Genomic DNA, 21872 nt, shown 5'->3' with positions numbered 1-21872 from the left:
TGGTGTTCCTTATTACAACGCCTGTTATTATATTACCATCAATACCTTTGTATTGCATGCCACCTTTGCAAGCAAACAAAGACAACCCATCTTATCCCGAGCCCGCGGATTTCTCTCCGAGCCAAACCGCTGATGGTGCAGACCAATCACAAAGCAACAGTGTGTTTTGGTGCTGCGACGAAAACAAGAAGGCCAGAGGTCGATAGAAACAAACAAACAAACAAAATATAGCGACACCGGTGGACGAATGCCCTGACTTTGCAATAGATTTTTTTCTTGCAAAATTAGATACAGTTTCCTTTTTGAAAGAACGAGAGGTGCTTTGTTTATTTTTAGCTCGTAAAAATGCCAGTGATGATATAATCCATATTGTGATTGGTCAAAACAAAAGTTTGGTACAAGTTACTGCATCGCCAAATCGAGGTATTGTACTGTTATAGGAACCCTTTTGGAACTTCACTAAATAATCCATCCATACACTATCCGAACCGTTTTCTCCTCACGAGGGCTGTGGGTGTGCTGGAGCCTATCCCAGCAGTCTTTTGGCAACGGGCGGGGTACAGCCTGAACTGGTCGCCAGCCAATCGGAGGGCACACAGAGACAAACAAGCATTGACACGATCACAACTAAGAACAATTTAGAATGCTCAATTTGCCTACCGTGCATGTTTTTGGAACGTGGGATGAAATCAGAGTATACCCGGAGGAAACCCACGTAGGCACAGGGGAGAACATATAAAATATGACATCTGCAAAGAATAACAATGTTTCTCATTCGTGTAGACATACAAAATGGGAGCAAAATACTGGATATTTCCTGTAATAATGTTAGCAACCTGTGAGGAAATTAAGGGACATGTTTGTGCTGGTTTCTTGTGGACACTTAATTAGTTTTTTCTTCTTCTGGTATTCATAAACCTTAATTGACTTGTAATAAAAGATCAGATAGTGGAAAACGTGTCTCTTCTCTGAGGTACATGGCATTAAAAAAGCCAGACAGTGCGCAGAGGTAGGATAAATATCGCCTCGTGTAGGTGTGTGTGCTCAAGCGTGTCTCAGTGGCCTCTGTCATATCCTCGTAGCCCTGAGCGTGGAGCTGCAGCCTAACTGCACAGAGAGAGGGGGGGGGGGGGGGGGCACAAACGGGGAGGCGAAAAGAACTTGATGGAAATAATGAGAGAGAGACAGACAAAAACAGACAAGGAGAGGGAGACAGAGTGACAGCATTAGCATTAGAGGCTGGTGGCTGCCCAGGGGTGCAATGAGTTGGTGGGGGGGAGAGAGATGGGAGGAGGAGAGGGTGAGGAGGAAGAAAGGGAGGAAGCCATGTGAGGATCCATGTGAGCGGAAAGGAGGGGGGGGGGGTGCGACGGCTGCAGCGTGAGGGATTGGAGAGAAGCGGCGTCTGCTCAGTCCATGAGGAGAGAGGGCAGGGGTTGTACTTATGTAATAGCCTGCAGTAGCTGAGCCAACGTCACGTGGACCATCGCGTTCTCACTCATAGCCACCCCTCGCTCCCTCCCTCCTTCGTCTCACTCTCTTCCTCCTTCTCGCTGACATTCTCTTCCTTCTGTCTTTGTCTACGTCCATCACTTTCTGGATGTACACCTGGGTTAGCTTCTCGCTCTGCCCGTTTATTGGTCAATAGAGTGACCAAAGAGAGATAATGGCAATTTTCCAAATAGTTACTATCTGTTTGTGACTTAAATGGAAGTGGGGAGAGTGGTTGTAGGTGCATGGAAGGGAGAAATTGGAATGAAAATATGTTAACTGTTTTTCATTGTTTACTAAAATATGATAAGCCATTGTATGGTTACAAAGGGACATGTTTTGTGTGTCCGAGTATGAGGAATTGAATGAAATATTGATCGCCTCGTACTGTATTTTGTCACTCAACAGATAATTACGCCCTTGCAGCCTTTGGTTCATTTTCATCAAATATGTTTTCCTGTTGTCCTTCATAGTGTGACACGTTAGTTGAGGTTTGACCTGTGAACACAGTAATTGAACTTAGTGCTGACTGGTTCCAAACAAACTCTTGCATGGTTTGCTTGTGGTGGGTGGGACAGTGAGTCGATGCAATCTAGTTGGCTAATGAGCCAATTTAGCATGTTGTTTAATAAAATAATTTCTGACCATTTATTTACTGTATTTGATTAAAAAAAAAAAAGAAAGATGGCACACCACCAATGTAAAATGTCACAAAAAACGAGGAATACTGAAAAAAGGATGATCTCCTTTCAGTACGCTCACAAATTGACCATACTTAATGTGGAATCTGGGCTTATGAACTGTTCACACTCACAGCATGACCGTACTGCACCTTCACCAAAGATTACATATTTACTGATTCTTTACAGTATGTATGCATCAATCAAGATGACATTTAATTTTGCCACTCACCCTCCTTTTTTTCTTTCACACCGAGTCTGTCAGTCAGTCACACGGTCTGTCCCTTTTTCCCCTGGCTTGCCAAGTTTATCACAACCTTGCCCAGGCAAAGCAGATTTACAGATTACCACCCTCTCAATGCTAAGCACATCGCATGCACCCATGTGTATGGTAAGACTCGCTTAGACACACGCACATTCCAAAGCATGCAGTGCCATGCTGGCTGTTCCTGTGTGTCAACTCATCCATGAGCTCACCTCACATGTTTTGACCTTTATTTGAATTCTGGCATTTTGTTGTGGCCAATCAGAAAGCTGAAGTCAGTTAATTTAAACTCTGTGACCCTTAATAAGTAATTTCATTTTAAGGCCAACAATGATAATAGTGAACGTGTTAATGGCAGGAAAAAGGGTGTCCTTGATTCATCAGTCAGGTGTTTGTATATTATGTTCTAGTTTCCACAGTGACAAGAGATCAGCACGTGTTGTTTGTCTGCTCTGGCCGTGACTGGGGACAGGAAGTCTGTGTGTGTGTGTGTGTGTGTGTGTGTGTGTGTGTGTGTGTGTGTGTGTGTGTGTATATGTGTGAGTGTGTGTGTGCATGTGTGTGTGTGTATGCGTGTGTGCGTGCATGTGCAAAATGCGTTCTATTCAGCACACTCATTACGAGATGTAAAAGACAAAAACCTTCTTTTTCCCGCAAATAAGATGCACCGCTTTGTAAGACTCACATATTTAACATAAATATAAAACAAAATACTGCAAGTTCATTCAAAGTGTCCCAATTGCCTTTTTGTAACAAAAGAAATCTTTCATACTTTTAGTTTTCAACACTGACACTACCAAGGAAACAGTAGCAATTTGAAAGTTTGTAAAACTCGATGCGAGATTTTTTATAATAAAATTATCCGACTCTCTACCCAGTGAATGCAGGTGTGCCCCAGGGCTCTATACTGGGGTCCCCTGCTTTTCATTATCTACCTTCCTCCCTCTTTTTCATACATTTTTCTTTGCTTTGACGCCCAGCTCTACCCTTTCTGCAACTCCAATGTTTCACTTCCTCTGTTTATTAGACATTAACGCCTAGTTCACCACTAACTTTATACAATTAAACAACGACAAAATGCAAGTCCTCCTTGTTGGCACAAAATCTGCATTCTCCAGTTAACTGTTTGTCCATCTTAGTTGATCACTCTTTAGTTTCCCCTTGCCCCCAGGTTAAGAGTCGGGTGTCATCCTCAACAGGACACTGTCATTCCATTTGCATATCAATAAATAACATAGCCCAGTAATCTTACTTCGACTGTGAAGGTTGTGAAGCAGAAGTTTGTCAACAACAAAAAATGTTCAAGAATGAAAAAAACAAATCCGTTTTTGTTGCAATGTCTCAAATAGTGCCTCTATCCTTGCGCGTAGCCTTGTTGCTTCTTGTCTTGACTTTTGTAAATCTCTCCTCTTCAGCCTCCTTCACTAGTCGCACCATCAGCTTCAACTGGCTCAGAACTTCGCTGCTCATAATAAATGCAATTAGTTGCCTTCAACATTTTCAGTTCGCTTGACCAAAACCAATTTGAATGTAAGAGTTTGACTTAAGAAATGGGAGGAGTGAACATTCATTGGAAAATTAATGAACAGCAAAGAATTTTCGTGTGTTTAAGATGAGCTAAAAATACATTCTCGGGATCGGGAAAATGTGCAAATAAATTGTTTAAATTGAAGCCCTTAAATCCAGGACAGAAAGAGTTGTGGCTTTTAGCCTAAACTTATCGTAAATGGAGGAGTTTGTTGAATTGTGACATGCTTTTGAGTTCAAATTTTCACAATATGGGCTAAACGTCATGGAGTTGAAATGCAAATGGCTGGTAAACACAATGGCATGCATGACCTCCACACACTTCACAGCCTTGCAATTTGAGAATGATTTCTAATCATGTGATGTTTGTTGAGATCATTGAGATAGTGTCAGTAGCATGGCTCTCTTTTCTAAGGTTTTGCTAGGTGGTGCTAATAAGCCAACAGTATCCATCAGTATTAGTGAATATGCAAGAACCCCTTGTTTCTCTGTGCCAGCACTTTTTTTTTTTGCATTTAGCGCATGTTGTGTGACATCATCCAATTTGTCCTCTTACATAATTTGTGTGGCATCATTCCAGTCCCACTGCAATATCTCACTCATAACATCCCAGTTTGAGGGGAAATGTTTTATCTGTACACTCTGCCCCTATATCAGAATAGTAAAATGAAGATGAAACAAACATGTCGTCCTTGGACAGAAAACTTTTTTTTTTTTTTTTTTTTTTTTTTTTTTTTACATGTCAGTCTTTCTATTTTTAATATGGTTAAGGAATCACATGCTGTCCTCCAGCTAACCGTTTTGAACACTTGTTTATGCTGCAAACTCCCTTGAAGCAGTCTTGCCAATTGCTCTCACATGTGGGCCTAATTTGTTTTGCTGTTGTGCCTGTTAGCTGAATAAAAGCATTTTCTCTGCCATGACACAGTGCATCTCGAAAACATTGTAACTGGAGGCATGTGATGAGTGCGTAGCTTTTCATGAGATCCCTAGATGTGGGCATTCAGATTTGAGTTGATTTAATTAGAGCATAACAGGATTACTAATGAAATTGTGTCAAAAACACAGCCGATGATTAACATTACCCCTGCTTATGTCATCAAGATTATCAATCGCAGTCCTAAATTTATTTTCCTGCTTCAACTTCTTCTGAAGACAACACAGCTTTCGGAAAATTCCCTACACACCTACTGCATTCTTTATACGAGCAACTCGCATGGAATAATTAACTGTTCTGAAATCACTCATGGTTCTTTACCCATTAAAAAGTCAGTTACCCACTGACTTTCGAATATAATGTTTGGAATTTTGCTAGATAAAGTAAACATGTTCACTGTGCAATATTAATTATGGTCATACGTCATGTGGCCGGAGCGCAGCGCCGCAATTATGCCTGTCCATTTGACATATTCCAGGAAGCAACACATTCACGCTTTGTTCTCTTAATGTGAACTCTGTACTATCCAAGGGAATGTTGCTATGCTCGGTGAGGAAATTAAATCTACATAGACTGTTTAATGTTTTGATTTCACATCAAAAGATCACTTAGATCCTCTTATTTACAGCTGGTTCTGAAACAGAACCTGATGTTTGAAACTACTTGTTTTTAAAGTTGGAAGTTGTGTGCTTTTTATGTACCAGGTTAGCATGGTGCACAACCAGATGTGCACTCTTACATTGTTCATAATTGATATAGTCAAATAAATTCAAATAGATAAAGATTTTGGCCATGAGGATTATATTAAATTAGTTAAATATGCAAACAACCTGAGAACCAGAGACCAGTGTATTTGCGATTTAGAAAAAAAATAAAAAATAAAAGATATACTTTCATAAAGAAAGCTCAAAAGAGAGGTGACATCCAAAACAACCTTTTCGAGGTCAAGAGATCAAAATTTGGGAAAATAGTGTGGTGCAGGATCTGTGGATTTACCGCAGTTTTCAAAATGTATTTATTTACTGAGTTTTGCCCGCATTCTGCTTGGCCAGACGGTCCCCGGCAGCTTCCCCTCGAGTAAGGCCAGATAGGACTTCTGCTACTCAAAATAAATGAAGGGACTGTGTGGATGAATTACATTGATCATACTTTATGAAGTATTTGTTTATCCAAGTCAACACTTTAAATCTTAGATGAATATCACTTGTGCCTCAAAACCATAGTTTGGTGATTTGTTGCTGTTGTTGCACTTAATAAGTTATGGGAATAAAATGTGATTATTGTTATTGTCGTTATTATTGTTGTTTATTCATTGGTACTTTGTTTTGTAATTGCTCATTTTAGGTTGTTTTAAATCCCCACAAAAATTAAGATTTGATCTCCGCAAAATCCGGATGGTCCGCCGTGGAATCAATGCTTTTTTTTCCCCTGTTATTTCCCGGGGTTCTATATTGTTATCATGCTGACACCGCTGTAACTGTCCACATGATTCGGACCCCATTTATTTGACACTCTGCTTCCTATGGCCTCGGTTTTGCAGACAATTGACCTTGTCTGACCATAGTCTAGCAAAGGGCAACCTTTTTTTTACTTTTTTTTCATGCTTCTTTGTTGTGGTAAAAAATACAGACAGCAGAAATGTGAGGCAAGGGGAAGGTGGAAGGAGGGGGAAGGTGTGTATATGTGTGTGTGTGTGTGTGTGTGTGTGTGTGTCTGTGTGTCTGTGTGTGTGTGCGTGTGTCTGTGTGTGTGTGTGTGTGTGTGTGTGTGTGTGTGTGTGTGCCGAAGGTGGGGATCGGCAGCTCTGGACACCAGAGCCGCAGTGTGGCGTGCCAGTGCACATTTTAAAAGTCTGCACCGTACCTGTTTTGTTTCCTGGGCAACCTTACATATATTCTCATGAGTTAGTCTACCTCTATTTCTGTCACTCCTCTCATGCCTACTACACGTCTGACTGGAGGGTTTCTCGTCAATGCAGCAGCAAGATGAGTCAGACTGGGCTGACTCTCATCTGCCGCCATCCTGCCTCCTGTCTCTCTCTCTCTCTCTCTCTCTCTGCAGAGCGAGCCAGCAGACTGCAGCACCCTGAGGAGAGAAAACAAGCAAAAACCCTGGAGAGTTTTTGTTTCCAATTTATACAAAACTAACACGTCCTGGTAAAAAAGAGGACGCGTTAAGTCCAACATTATTCTCGCTGCAATGTGAGAAAGTGTACTTTGGGACGAGTTTGTAATGTCTGTCATGTAGTCGCACACAGACTGTGTCTGTGCAATGCTGCATGGAAATGAGGAGGGCTCAGTGGGTGCTCAACTTTAGTTGTCAAGAAGGATGTGTGCTGGTGTTTGTGTGAACACTCAGCCAGACAGTGCAGGCAGACAAGTGTCTCCACTGACTGCAGATGAGATGTTTACTGACACAGAGAACGTCAGCTGCATGGCCACGTCCACTTCTTCTGCTGGACTGCACCTAGCCAACAGCGTTGGTGAGGCGTGACATTGCCTCATTTGTCTCTGTATGCACTCGAAACGCGTTATGCTATTCTTGCAGTATAAGCATCGGGGATGAGCTTATGCAACCAGTCATAATCTAAATACGTGACATTTCTCAGGTAGTCTTTAGTAAAAGATCTTATCTTTTCGTTGCTCCTCAAGCCAGAAGAGAAAAGATGTCAGCCCCCCCACAAATAAAAAGAAATATGAATGAAAAGGGGGGACAAAAAAAACCACACCCAAGCCTAGTTGAATGGTTTCTACTGTTTAATACAACCATCTCTCATGCATAGAGTACTAGTTGTGTACTTCTTTCAGTTTCTACACGTTTAATGAATGCAAATTGTATCACATTCATGAACATCGAATCAAATTACATGCATGCACATGTCCACGATTCCGATGATTAAAAATTACTGCAGTGGTTTAGTCTGGTATAAAACAAGGAATGTTTGACTGCATATCAAAGTGCAGGATTTACATCGATGGTGCCGATACTCCTGTGCTAGTGGGAAAGTCTATTTAGAATTTAGTTTTAGCAATGTAGCAGTTAGCATTGCAATGACTAGTGCTTCAGTGTTTACCGACCAAAAGCTGCTGCATCCACATTGTAAAAACACGCCCTGGAGATTGTAGATAGGTTTCCCAATATTGTGTATTTTGACACAAAAATACGTAAATACCTAATCTGCTAACTTTTTATTATGGTGTTGCATTGTGCAAATAATTTTTATCACGGGCCACTTTGTCGTTATGACTTCCCTCAGAGGGCCGTTAGGACAGTGATACCCAATAAATGTTTATTCGTCTCATATTAATATATATACACAACAAATCGATGGATTACTACTTTGGAAATCAGAACAAATATTTGTTTTAAGTTATTGTTCAAATTACTCTAAAAAGGGGACAAATTCTTACAAAATCTCATCATTATTATTTATTACACATACAAATGAAAAATTATGGTGCAGATTTTAGCAAGAATCTTGGGAGTTGACGTGATTTGATCTCACGGGCTATATAGAATCATCTTACATTTGACAAAATGATTATATGGATTTAAGAGCATATTTTCTTTCAATTTAGGGAAAAGAGTTGAGAGAGATTCTCCTCACTCGCTACTTTGGAAATCAAAGACTCGCTTCTAAAACCGAGATCGGGAATGGAAACACCGCACCTTCTTGTTTTCCCAAGCCGACATTTCCAGGTACCTTGTATAAACTGAAACAACCTCACAAATGTAATAGTCCGTCAATTAGAATGTGCAACTTTCAATATTACACGCTCTGATGTATTTCTATTGACATGGCCGTAATGCATGTTTGTTCTCTACAGGAGGTTCTCTCACAGCAGACTTTGACAAGCCATGCAGTGGTATCATGGAAATCCAGTGTCAGCTCGACGTTGTTGGAGCGACTGAGCTAGTGATTGACCTCATTGTGAACACTAAGAATGACCAAGTGTTTGAGGAGAGTGTCTTGTTGGGCAATGCCCTTCTGCAAGGTGGAAATACACAGATACAGGTAATTGTCATAGACTTCATAACACATCGATTTTCTTTCCAAGTGTGACCAACAGTTGAAATGAAACTTTCTCTGCCTCTCCTAGGACTCCTTCTACAGTCAACTTTACAAGCAGAAGAAGTCAGAGAGGTTCTTTAAGGTTTTCTACGACCGCATGCGTTTGGCTCAGCAGGAGATCCGTGCCACTGTGTCCGTCAACATGTTTGAGCTCAACTGCAGAAAAAGGGATGATGACGCTGACTTTGGTAGTGTCGGATTCAGAAAAGGTACAGACTAGCAGTGAAATATTGAAAACCCCCACTTAGTCTAGTTAAAGACAGGATCACAAGTGGGCTGTAAAAGTGGAAAAGCTTCAGGCTCCTTCAAAAAACACACCTCCAGGTCTCAAAGCGACCTATTTTATGTGTGGCCCTCAAGTTTAATTTGCAACAGTGGCGGAGAAAGCAAAATGTTGCTTTGCTGACCTCTTTGTTGAATATTATTCTCAGTCAGAGCTGTCACATGTCAGAGACCATGTGACTTCCAGCATCCACGGTCTATCAAAAGTCCATTGTGTCAAGACCGTGTGTTTTCATGTTGCAGCACCCAACTCAATGCTTCTTGCTCTTTTGTTCACTTCAGAAATGAATCTGTTGGTATGACTTATGTGTTTAAGGCAGTATGGATCGTCAATTAATCCATTTGTAAAGGCTTGAGATAGATACCCTTCCAAGATACCCTTCTACCCTCCATTGAAACATGTTGTTTTACATTTTCATCCATGCTGCAAGGGAAAGACTCAGGACTTCATATGAGGGAGGACATGCGAGGGCAACTTAAAGAGGCTTCGTCTGTGACCTCTAAGGCTTTCTGTGCTTTCCGAAAAGAGCTGGATCCTGATCTTGAAGCCTTATGCCACAACAATGGAGTAACAGGGGCTGAAGAGGTCTTAGAGGAGACTCGCATGAGCCAAGCCATCACCATTATGAAACCCATCTTGCGCTTCCTTCAACTTCTCTGTGAGAACCACAATTGTGATCTGCAGGTACTGGTTTTGCTATTATTGTCAAATACGCTTCGGTTGTGGATTTCACTTCTGTTTGACTTTTGTCCATCTTCTCGGTGTGTAGAACTTTTTGCGCTCACAGAACAACAAGACCAACTACAATCTAGTATGTGAGACACTTCAGTTCCTGGACTGTATTTGCGGGAGTACCACCGGAGGCCTCGGACTACTTGGCCTTTATATAAATGAGAGCAATGTCGATCTGGTTCGTCAAACTTTGGAAACCATCACAGAGTACTGCCAGGGCCCCTGCCATGAAAACCAGGTAGACTGCCACCTGAATTATTTCTTTAAAAAAAAAAAGATAAAAAGATCTCTTTCAGGCCTACTGGGAAAATATACATGGCGTGACAGTAAACAAGGAGTACAAAGAATTCAAAACCAAACCAGACAATTTTTGTGGCTGATGAATTTAAATGCCAACAAAAGAAACAGTGTTTAATCACATGACATTTTACAATAGATGTTCATGCATCATAAAATGTCATATCAACCCCCAGATAAAATGCAAATATATGCTTACCTTGAGCTGTGAGCTGCTTCGGGCATACATCTAAAGTGATAACTCACCATCCTTGTCATTGGCTTTGATCCACTGAGACATGGAGGAGATGTCACGCACCATTAAAAGTAGCTGATTACATATTGCTGTTAAGGTCTGGAAGGTTACACGGCGGGTACATACTTGTAATTTCTACGACTCATTATCAGTCATCTTTTCAGCATTTGAAATTCCACATTTCAATTTATCTTCTAATAAGAGCCTCGCTCATTCATGTACTTCTTTCATTTCCAGACATGCATTGCCAGACACGAGTCAAATGGTATTGACATCATTATTGCGCTGATTGTCAACCCCATCAATCCCTTGGGGAGGAACCGTCTGGACCTGGTGCTAGAGCTCAAGGTGAAGCTTAAGCATTTGTCTGTTAAATTATGATTGCACAATGATTAAGTCTGAGCATTTCAGTGAATTAACAATGTTTTCTAGAATAATGCTTCCAAGCTCCTGCTGGCTATCATGGAGAGCCGCCACGACAGCGAGAACGCGGAAAAAATCCTCTTCAAGATGAGACCTACAGAGCTTGTGAGTGTCCATCCTGTACATGCGTGCTGTGGTGATTATATAGCAGATGCCATTTAAAACTCTGACCAATTGTTGTGGCTTAGGTGGAAGCCATAAAAGAAGCTTTCGCCCAAGCTCTGGAAAGTGAGGAGGATGAGGACAGTGCTCTATACCACATCAAGCCATTGGATGTCGGCCATAACATTTACATACTAGCCCACCAGGTTAGTTACCAGTAGACTTTACACAGATCTGATATTTTGCGATTTATTACTTTGTGTGATCTGCCATAGTGGCCATTCAAACATTTTCAGCCTACTGTCTAGACTCTAGACAGTAGGCTGAAAATGTTTGATATATATATATATATATATATAATATATTTAGAATTGACCGCAAACTGAACCAAGTAGTGCAGTAGCACAGGTGTAGTCAGCAGTCAGATCTAAAAATAAATAATAATATGAATCTGTCTTAAGAATATGATTACTTTTTACAGGCAATGTCAATAAATCCATTATTTTCATGTCATAGATGGAAAACAGCATGGCTGTGAAGTCATTGTTTATCATTACCTCCACAGTCATGGTTTCATAAAAGAAAATGCTCACATACACAACTCTGCTTAACACATTCATAATACAAGCAAGCACAAACCTAAGTAAAAAGCAGCATTTAGAATTCTGAAGCATGAACAGACTCAATCTCATTGCGCCTTTTAGATATGAGTTGAACTGATGGGCCATTAATGGCGTGCAAAATGGAGCTCAGCAAATCAAATCACGGCAAATAAACTGGCATTATCTAATAAATGAAGTTCTGTAAAACTTTGCTTTTTACATCGTACATAATGCGGGTGCGAATAGCTGTTTGTCTTTATACGGTATGTGCTCTCCAATTGCCCAGGGTGTAGTCTGCCTTATTCCGGTAGTCAGCTCTGACAGGTTCCACCCTCCTGCAACCTTAAACAGGATGAGACATTTGTCACTAAGTGTCTTTCTCAGCATTATTTTGTGATTTGTTCTCATGGCTAAATGGAGAAGGCAAAAAGAGTGTAACTGAGAAAACGACGACGACATGGGTTGCATGGACTTGACTCTTTTAAGACCAGCATCATGCATCCAAATGGTGCAGTTGTACATTGATGCTTTCAGTTTCCATCTAATACACATTTAATGTAAAAATAGCCCCTCAAAGTGGAAGTTGCATGCTTCTGTTGAAAGGTGGTCATTCTGGTAGTTACTGACTGTTATTTAATTCCTTTTCATTTCTGCTCATCTTGAAACCAACTGTATTATTTTTTTCTTTCCTCTTCCCAGCTGGCTCGACACAGTAAGATCCTGCAGCAGAGTCTGAGACCAGGGTCAGGTTTGGTAACTGGAACAAGCTCAGACCCTGACAATGATGAAAAGGACGATGCCCTTCAGTACTATGCCAATCACACAGCTCAGATTGAGGTCAGAATTTGGTGGTATATAATATTCTTCTTGGACTGTACCAAATCAAATCATTAAAGAAATTGCATTTGCCAGATTGTGCGTCATGACCGCACCATGGAGCAGATTGTTTTTCCAGTCCCCAACATCTGTGAGTACCTGACCCATGAGTCCAAAACGCGCGTGTTCACCACCACTGAACGAGATGACCAGGGCAGCAAGGTTAATGACTTCTTTCAGCAGTTTGACGATCTCTACAATGAGATGAGTTGGCAGAAGAAAATCCGAAGTGAGTTTTTGCATGGCAGAGGTTGTAATTTCTTTTTATAAAATGATTTGAAGAATGAAACAGATTAATCTGTCTACTCTCCTATTTTCTGTAGAAAATAAGAGTTTGTTTTGGTTCTCACGCCATATCTCTCATTGGGGGAGTATCTCCTTCTACCTGGCCTGCCTGCTAAACATCTGTGTGGCTGTATTCTACCCATTTGGAGATGATGGAGATGAAGGTGACATTAATGATATTAAAACGGAAAATTGACAATGAAAACTATCGATTCACTAATGCGTATAGGCCGGCTACACGGCTTCTTGATTTGAAAATTTGACCCGACTGAATTCAATTCAATTCCTGCCCGAGTTAAAACCTATCCCATTAAGCGTTTGTGAGACCAAACATCATTTTCAAACAGTGTTTGGAAGTGTAATTGAGATTCCAAAGTTTAGCACTGAATAATTCGTAGACGAAAGGCCGACACTGATGTTCTGTTCTTCCACCATTTTTTTCTCTCCATAGGGATCTTATCCATCTTCAATTGTGTAATGCTGTGGGCTGCATTGGCAGCTTCCATTGCTTTACTTCCAGTGTTACCCAAACCGTGGGGCATCCTTTTTTTCCTGGTTGTCCTCATTTTACGTGCAATATATACCATGGGCCTGGGTCCTGCTTTGTTACTACTTGGTACCATCAATGTAAGTGAACTCATGAATCATGACTCATCAAGTCTTTACTTGAATAACATACTGTTCTAACTTCTAAATGTGTTTTTTTCCTTTATATACTCTTACAGTTGTTCAACAAGTTAGTATTTTTAGTGAGTTTTGTTGGAAACCAGGGGACGTTCATCCGTGGTTACAAAGCTGTCGTTATGGACATGCTTTTCATCTACCACCTGGGCTATGCACTCATCTGTGTTCTGGGTCTCTTTGTGCACGAGTTCTTTTACAGCTTTCTGGTAAGGCATCCCATTTGACCTTACCATACATGAGAAAGATATATTGGATGAATAAATACATTGTAGTTGATTCACGATAACCTCCCCACACAGCTCTTTGACTTGATAATCAGAGAGGAAACGCTGCTTAATGTCATCAAGAGTGTGACAAGGAATGGACGCTCCATTATCCTGACCGCAGTTCTGGCCATTTTTCTTGTCTACTTCTTCTCCATTATCGGCTTCCTCTTCCTCAAAGATGACTTCCGCATGGAGGTGGACCGTCTCCCTGCATCAGGTCAGAATTTTATTAGTCATCACTCTGGTAAAACTCAACTGCGTGGCTGTGTGCACGCACATATACCTGTTACTTTGCTAGCGTGACTTATTTAAGGAGTGCTGTGTCGTAATACCGTATTTTCCGGACTATAAGGCTCACCGGACTGACTATAAGGCGCACCTTCAATGAATGGCCCATTTTAAAACTTGGTCCTTGTATAAGGCGCACCAGACTATAAGGCGCACCATTAATGCATCATGTCAGATTTTTAATCCAAATCCATTTTATCTTTTATATTTCAACTTCAGATGCAACAAATTACTTAATAATCACAATAGTCCATAGTCTTTTGGATTCATGATTCATAGTCTTCAGCAGGCCACTTATGATTGATTTCATGACACAATGCTTCAGGCCAGTTTAAATTTAGGAATTTGGTCCATATATAAGGCACACCGGACTATCAGGCGCACTGTAGGCTTTTGAAATTGTTTTAGGTTTTTAGGTGCGCCTTATAGTCTGGAAAATACGGTACTTGCTTTTTTTTTTTTTCTCGGGACCTGTTAAATTACTTCCGTTTTCATTTGAATTATTTTTAGACATTTTTACCACACCATAGAACTTTTTTTTTTAACTGCGAACTCCCCTGTTTTTCTGTTGCATTTGAGCTGCTGTGTTTATTAGCGCTTGCTTGATTTTTTTCTTAACAATTTGAGGATGTTAGGTTGAACGTAACAATATTGGCACACAATTTAAAAAAAAAAAGTCAAGTAAATGAATGTATAGAACCGCATTTTTCATTCAAATGCCCTGTGTAGTTAAATGTTCTTGATAAGTCAAAAAGGCATGATCATTCCCAATCAGGCTTGAGAATGAACAGTCTGTTCGCAGACACATGTTTTGAAAACGCTGCACAGTGTGGGTGTGTTAATGAGCTGTGGCTGTGAGCATTGCACGGTCAGGAGAGACAACCAGCAGGCACATGTGCACCTGTTGCATAACCTGGTGGACGCGCCATCCTGTGTAGTACCGAACAGCGCGTAGACACGCGCGCACGCGGCACAGCAGTGGCAGGTTATGTAAGCAACGGCCTTTGTGGTTCTGTGGTTGTTGGTTCGGGAGGGAGCTGAGGTGCAAGGCTCCAGCAAACCTGCCCGGAAGGCTGTCCAAACAGCAGCCAACCCACGGCTTTGACCCTTCACCCCACCACGGCTCCACAGTCTCGGGGCTAGGGCCGTTCCCTTTCCTTCAGATGATTACACTTAAATAGAGGTCCTAAGTTGCTCAGAACTTTACTGCTGTGCAATTGATTTGTTCAGTTTTTTTCAAGCGGCACTTTGACATCCGCCCACCCAACAACTGCTGTTTACATAACAATCATATACAGTATATTGCTGATTATCAGCACTAATTAGAAAGAGGACGGTTTTAGAAGCCATTTCATTTTTAAAAATCTGTTTTCAATGCCCAGCTCCGTTTACTGGCTGTGAAGTCTGAACAGATTACCTGTCAATCAAAGGGCTGGCACATAGACGTTAACACTCACTTTCACACCCCTGGATATTTAGTATTTGTTGAGCCTAACATACAGTATGTACATGCTTTTGGACTGTGGGAGAAAGCGCTGAAAAAAAAGCCCAGTTAAGACCAGAAAGAACATAATCTCAACAAAGAGAAGCCAATGTTGACTCTGCCACTCACTCTCCATAACATTCAGTGACAACTCTCTCATTTTTAGGATTTGGACATTTATTTGGTAAACAAGCGTTGGAAGATTCATGCCCGAAGGACAAATGCTCTGGCTCTATTAAAACTGCTCCTAGTAAGTTTTTCTTTCTACTTTTCTGATTGTGACTTACTCCTTTCCATATCGTACGATGAAGGGTGAAAGATTTTGGGGTTTGACGGACATTTGAAAACTGAGTAGCTTTTCAGCACAACAGTATCGTAACCATTAACCACCCTAACATCGGTGATCGTGTATACACAAAAATACAGACACACTATTAATAGCTCGCTCGCTTTCACACACGTACACAGTCACACAAAGAAATCTGATGTGGCAAAAAGATGACTCATCTGGACGCCTCACCTGCGTTAAATCCACACACACGTGAGTCCATCCATTCCCATCTGCAGTGTCCATTGTTACGATCACTCCAACATTTAAAGGTTGAATGACATTTTCTCGTTTGTATATTTCCTATTTATTGGATTGTAGGAGTTCATTTGGTTTTAAGTCACACTCTTGTTAGCTATTGCTGTAATGTTTTTTCCAGAATAATGAGTCATCTAAGATCTGAGTACAATCATCCACGATAATTTTTTTCTATGACATTCCTTAATGTCAAAATGACATGTTTCTACATTAAAATACCCCAACGAGTAAGAACACTTTTATTTTTACCTTGTGCAGAGGAACTCCAGAGCCCCAACTATTTGTATACAGTGCAAACAATTAAAAAGTTATTTTTTCCTAGTATGTCCCCTTTGTTCAAGATAGAAAATCTCACATGAATAACATGTAACAATAATGATCCTGTATGACTTATTGTGCGTTTACAGATGAGGACGAGGGAACAGAGAGGGTGTGCGACACTCTGCTTATGTGCATAATCACCGTGTTGAACCAAGGACTACGTAATGGTGGTGGTGTTGGCGATATCTTGAGAAGACCCTCCAAAGAGGTGAGATAAGGACAGAAATGTAGATGATATTTGTGTTTCATTGGTTAATTTGCATTTTCTCTCTATTCTGCCGGTCACGGGCCTATTCAGGAACCACTGTTTGCGGCACGCGTGGTTTACGACCTGCTGTTCTTCTTTGTTGTAATCATCATCGTTCTCAACCTCATCTTTGGCGTAATCATCGACACCTTTGCCGATTTAAGGAGTGAGAAACAAAGGAAGGAGGAGATCCTGAAAACCACCTGTTTCATCTGTGGTGTGTACAACTCTGTGGTCCATAAAACCTGTACCCTTAAAAATGCTGGCTTGAAAACAATACAATTTGGATTAAAAATTGGACCAAAACCAATTTTCTTTTTTGTACAAAATAACCCAACAAATTGTGTTGTTGTTTTTTTTTTACACAAAACAACCCAAAGTCAAATTGCCTCCGCTTCTTGAGTCAATCCGAATTTTTAACCTTGCAGTTTTATGGATGTGGAAGAGATATGAGGCTATGCTTGCAAGATAATGAGACATTACCTTTCAGGATTGGAAAGAGACAAATTTGACAACAAGACAGTGTCCTTCGAAGAGCACATCATCTCTGAGCACAACATGTGGCATTACCTTTACTTCTTGGTTCTGGTGAGAGTGAAGGATCCCACCGAATACACCGGCCCAGAAAGCTATGTCGCCCAGATGATAGCGGTCAGTATTACATGCACACCCCAAAAAAACATTCCAAATGCCTTCAAATACACTCTATTTCAGTAATACAGGATTTTTTTTCTAGTGAGTTTGCTTTTTGCTCCACCTTCATTAGTGTGAAGACATGTACAGTACGAGTTGTAGACGCCTCTATTGCAGTCACAATCAAAATGGAGACTGAGCCTCTGGCCTATGCCAAGCATCATTTCCTTCTGCTTTTGTATGACTGGAAAGTGACGTGGTTTCGTTGCTGAGGTAGTCTGCTGAGTTTAGCCCTCAGGGATAGAGTGTAGTTAAATAGTAATTAAACCCGGTCCAGCTCTATTAGCGTCAGTGCACCGTCTTGCAACACTGACACAGACCAGAACGTAAAGGAGGTAATGGCAGCCCAAGTTGATATTGTCAGTTAATGGGTTTAAATAAAGCCTTAGAGCATAATGGCACGTTTGAGATTAACTTTGATTTTGTGATTGGGCAACGGAATGGTCAAATTATAATGAGAAATTTGCAAGACAAACACATTAAACACTTAAGTTCAATATGCGTTGGCAGGGCTTCAAACTGCTGTTTGGAAAAAATAAAATAAAAAATTCAAGCAAGTGATGAGTTGGTATTTTTCTGTCAGTTTTCTATAGCATTGTGCTGACCTAAAAGTGTTCATTATCATTCTCATCTTGGTTAGTTTTGTTCATTATTCCAAGCTCATTTACAAAAAATATATACTTTTCTTTATAGCTCCTTTAATAAAATATTTTATCTGGTCATCTATGGGAAGTCAGTGACATGAATGTGTCAGTCCAGTTGCAACAGAAGGATTAGAAACTGCGGGTTGCAAAGTGACTTGTCAAGACACTGTTCAGATCGTTCTATTCTAGGACTGTCGCTGAAATTTTTAGAATGGATTTTTCTATTGATTATTCCATCGAAAAATCTGCTAGAAATTTATTTTGCATGAAAGTGTATTGTGTAACCGTTTCCCCCATATACTGTTAGTTGGTATTGTTTATTTTATAAATATTTATATTATTATTTATAATATATATATATATTATATATTGTTTGTTTATTCTATTTACATAGTAAAATCAGCACTTGTTTTGATGAAGCAAAAAAGATCATCTTTTAGTTTTCACGAATGACTACAAAAAAAATAACAAATTAATAGGGGGGGAAAATGGCTCTAAACAATTACGATTCTTAAAATAGTTGTCAATCAATTGATTAATTTTCACTGCTTTTTTTCCTTATACTGTCGAGCCCATACCACAACATAACCAAAAATAAAATAAAATTGAATTGGTAAGATAATGTGAGAAAAGAGTTATTTGTTGCATGTGTATCATAACATTTAAATGTTTAGTTGAATTTATAGGTGAGGGTTCATTTTGAATCACCATTGACTCATTACAAGTGAGTAAGACTTGCCTGATGCTAGAAAAGGTTTCAGTGCATGCATTCATTGATATGAGTGCAACGGGTTTGGTGGGCCACTGGGTTGAAAAGCATCATTACTCAATGTAGACACTGAGTGTAGAACTTGACTGTGTGTGCATGTGTATGGTGGTGTTTGTGTGTAAAAGGACAGAAGCTATAGGCTCAACAAGTCCTGCATCAGCCGGATTACATAACCCATCTCAAGTGGCCTGCTAATAGCTCAGCCTGCCTGGCACGTGCTCTCCTGTCCCTTTCATTCTCGTATACACGCACACAAAATGCACAGTCATATTTTGAGACTTTCATTTATCGTACAACACACTCGGACGGGCAGAAAATGATAGAATGTAGTTGGCGGAGTTGGCGGCATAGTAAAAGAGACTGCACAAAGCAGAGGTCAATTTTTGCTCTGTAGGTGAAAATCTATTGACAAATTAATGGTAATGAAAGTTAACATAAATATCTATGTGCAAGAGTGTGAGAGAGAGATTGCACTAAGAAAATTGACGCTATCAACCGATCAAGTGTGAGGTCAATGTGCCATTGTTGCCATCACTTTCAATTCAGAGATTTGTTGGTCCATTTTCACTCACTAAACAGTTGGGATTATTTTTTCTTGTGGCAGCGTTACATACAAAGTCAGAATTGCCACACTATATGCGATACCATTTTCGATACTTTGGCAATTTTTAAAAATAAAGACAAATACAATTAAAAAGATTCTTGAGAATGGCATTTACGTAGGGTCAATCAAATAAAATGATTAAAAAATCAGAAATGAAAAGATGTTAACGAATAAATAAATAAAAATCAAGACAATCATATTTTCACTTGCAAATACTAAATGTAAACAAATAACCCAAATGAAAAATTGCCTGAAAAAATAATCAAACTGCGATATAACCTGCGCTGTGGTGGCGGGACAGGCACAAACACTGTACTATCGATACTTTGCAAAATATTGAAACTTTTGACAACACTATGATATTGTCATTTGTTTTTACTTAAACAATTTTTAAAAAATCTGTGAAAAATCACTTTCGAGTGTATTGACTAGGTAATAAAATGATTAAAGCTACCCTGTGCAGTGCTGGTTTGACCTGAGGCTCCAGAAAGTCTGACAATATATCGCTTGCTGTTTGCACATTGATGCGATTGTGACTGTAGTAACTGTGAGAAGCACGTGGAAATTTGTAAATGCAAGCTCATTTAGGCGTAAGAATTGATCAGTGGAGCAACAGTGGAGTTAAGTCATTCAGGCAAAATGGCACTAAGTAGAAATGAAAAGCAAAAAGATGTAAATCTTCAGATTGCCTACATCCACGCTTCAGTATGAGTAGTGACGGTGTCTTCAACAGAAAAGTATTATGTTTCTTAAAAGCCTTTTCAAAGTATAGAGAAAGGAAACGTTACCAGAATTTGGGGTTTTGTGCAAAATTTGTATTTTTCATCCAAACAATTCAGTCCCCTTTTAAGAATCCGGCAGGAAGGACCGCTTTTTGAAAGTGAAACTTGTCCATTGTCCAAAAAAAACTTGCTGACTGCTCATCACTGTTCTCCACAGCGAACTCTAAACATTAACTCAATCATAAGCACAGCATTAAATCATGAGCTTCTTTAATAAAAATCTGTGTACACAGTCGTCCGCCAACAACACACCGCATCCTCTACACGAGGCATTTTCAAATTCAGTGGGTTTTTTGTTTGTTTGTTTTTTGGACATATTTTACTGAAGTATCAAGAAAAAACTGCATTCTATGGGTTTAAAAGGATTTCGGCACCAATGTGAGAATATGGCCCTTGGTGTGCCAGCTCGTCCTCAACATCTCACACTGATCTTTTTTACCATGCCTGAAATATATTCTTACATAAGAGTAGGTGGGAGAATACCTCATTGCTCTCACAAAACACGTCGTGGCGGTGCCAGTCTGATCCCACTCACGGCACCATTTAGGTTGTTCTTATCGCAAGTGGCCAATAAATATTACACAAGATCAGCTGATGACAGTTTGTCTACGTGAAGTCATGTCTCTCCCCCACGACACGTTCATGCACACCCACGCATGTGCGTACATTTTGCATTGCAGGTCCAAGTCCATTACGTAATGCCAATGGTTTGTTTTCCTCAGTGACCTTTTATGTTTTTTTTTTGTTTTTTTAATGTAAACAACAAAATACGTTTGTTTGGATGAAAACAAAATGCAAATGATGAATGACAGATGGCAATTTCTACTTACGCAAGTGTATCTTTTTCATGCAACACAAAAAAAAAACCAGTACAGTCAATAATGAGAACAGTGACTCATATCCACATTGAAATGCCTATTAGTCAGTGAATGTATGACCACACTTGACCGCAACGCAGAGACAAAAAGGCCATCGCGCTCAAGTGCAAAGCAAAAAAGCCAGCTTCTGTTCTTACAGGATGATTTCAATTCTAAGTTGATGTTTCCAGCACCTCTACGTTGAGTCTTGCCCTCCAGTCTGGCCAAAGCTCTGTCGAATCACACCCTGCTCGGGGCCGACTGCCAAAATTGCCGCCGCGGCTGTCTCCTTGATATTCTGACTCAGCTCTATTTCGACCGTTATTCACTTCATCCTTCTCACAGTTTCTCTCACACCCTATCTCTCCTTCATCTTTCAGGAACAGAACTTGGAGTGGTTCCCCCGAATGAGAGCCATTTCTCTGGTGAGCAACGAGGGGGATAACGAGCAGAATGAGATGCGATTGCTGCAGGACAAACTGGGTAGCACCGTCACGCTGGTAGCTCAGCTGTCCGCCCAGCTGTCTGAGCTCAAGGAGCAGGTAAAGACCCGTTTTCATCCTCTCCTCATCTGATTATTACTGTACACCGTCGTTGGAGCCTCTCTTGACCGAAAAGATATTAGCAGGCTAAGAGGTCACAGGAAATGGGATGTTCTTGGTGGCCTCACTTCTCCAATGTGACCAAACAATTGCTCTTTAAGGGATCTTAATAGTTACAAATTAGTTTTTAATTCCCAATTTTCTCAACATGTCTGTGATTCTTGCGTTTGCAATTTGTCTTTAGGCCCCGCCGTCATGCCTGGTGTGAAGTTGAAATGTAACAATCTCTTGTTGTATTA

At 40.3% G+C, this 21872-nt stretch overlaps 1 protein-coding gene across 4 annotated transcripts in view; it reads left to right on the top strand.

Moving 5' to 3' along the window:
* itpr2 (inositol 1,4,5-trisphosphate receptor, type 2) overlaps positions 1-21872 on the top strand; it is a 47177-nt gene that overhangs the window by 23518 nt on the left and 1787 nt on the right. For 3 of the 4 annotated variants that reach the window (XM_085915083.1, XM_085915082.1, XM_085915081.1), the window contains exons 38-56: positions 8479-8599; positions 8728-8915; positions 9001-9181; positions 9686-9939; positions 10025-10225; positions 10757-10867; positions 10952-11047; positions 11131-11250; positions 12346-12483; positions 12559-12751; positions 12846-12971; positions 13259-13434; positions 13533-13697; positions 13791-13974; positions 15695-15778; positions 16522-16643; positions 16734-16899; positions 17173-17333; positions 21412-21573. In XM_085915083.1, the coding sequence (XP_085771209.1) occupies positions 8479-8599; positions 8728-8915; positions 9001-9181; positions 9686-9939; positions 10025-10225; positions 10757-10867; positions 10952-11047; positions 11131-11250; positions 12346-12483; positions 12559-12751; positions 12846-12971; positions 13259-13434; positions 13533-13697; positions 13791-13974; positions 15695-15778; positions 16522-16643; positions 16734-16899; positions 17173-17333; positions 21412-21573 (2949 nt within the window). The remainder of the gene's footprint in view (positions 1-8478; positions 8600-8727; positions 8916-9000; positions 9182-9685; positions 9940-10024; positions 10226-10756; positions 10868-10951; positions 11048-11130; positions 11251-12345; positions 12484-12558; positions 12752-12845; positions 12972-13258; positions 13435-13532; positions 13698-13790; positions 13975-15694; positions 15779-16521; positions 16644-16733; positions 16900-17172; positions 17334-21411; positions 21574-21872) is intronic. The other variant, XM_085915084.1, reaches the window with a different exon arrangement.

Source organism: Syngnathus leptorhynchus, chromosome 6 (assembly GCF_054491065.1).
Source record: "Syngnathus leptorhynchus isolate UIUO chromosome 6, UIUO_Slep, whole genome shotgun sequence".
In the NCBI taxonomy this organism is placed as follows: Eukaryota; Metazoa; Chordata; class Actinopteri; order Syngnathiformes; family Syngnathidae; genus Syngnathus; species Syngnathus leptorhynchus.
This window is presented reverse-complemented; position numbering and strand designations above follow the sequence as displayed.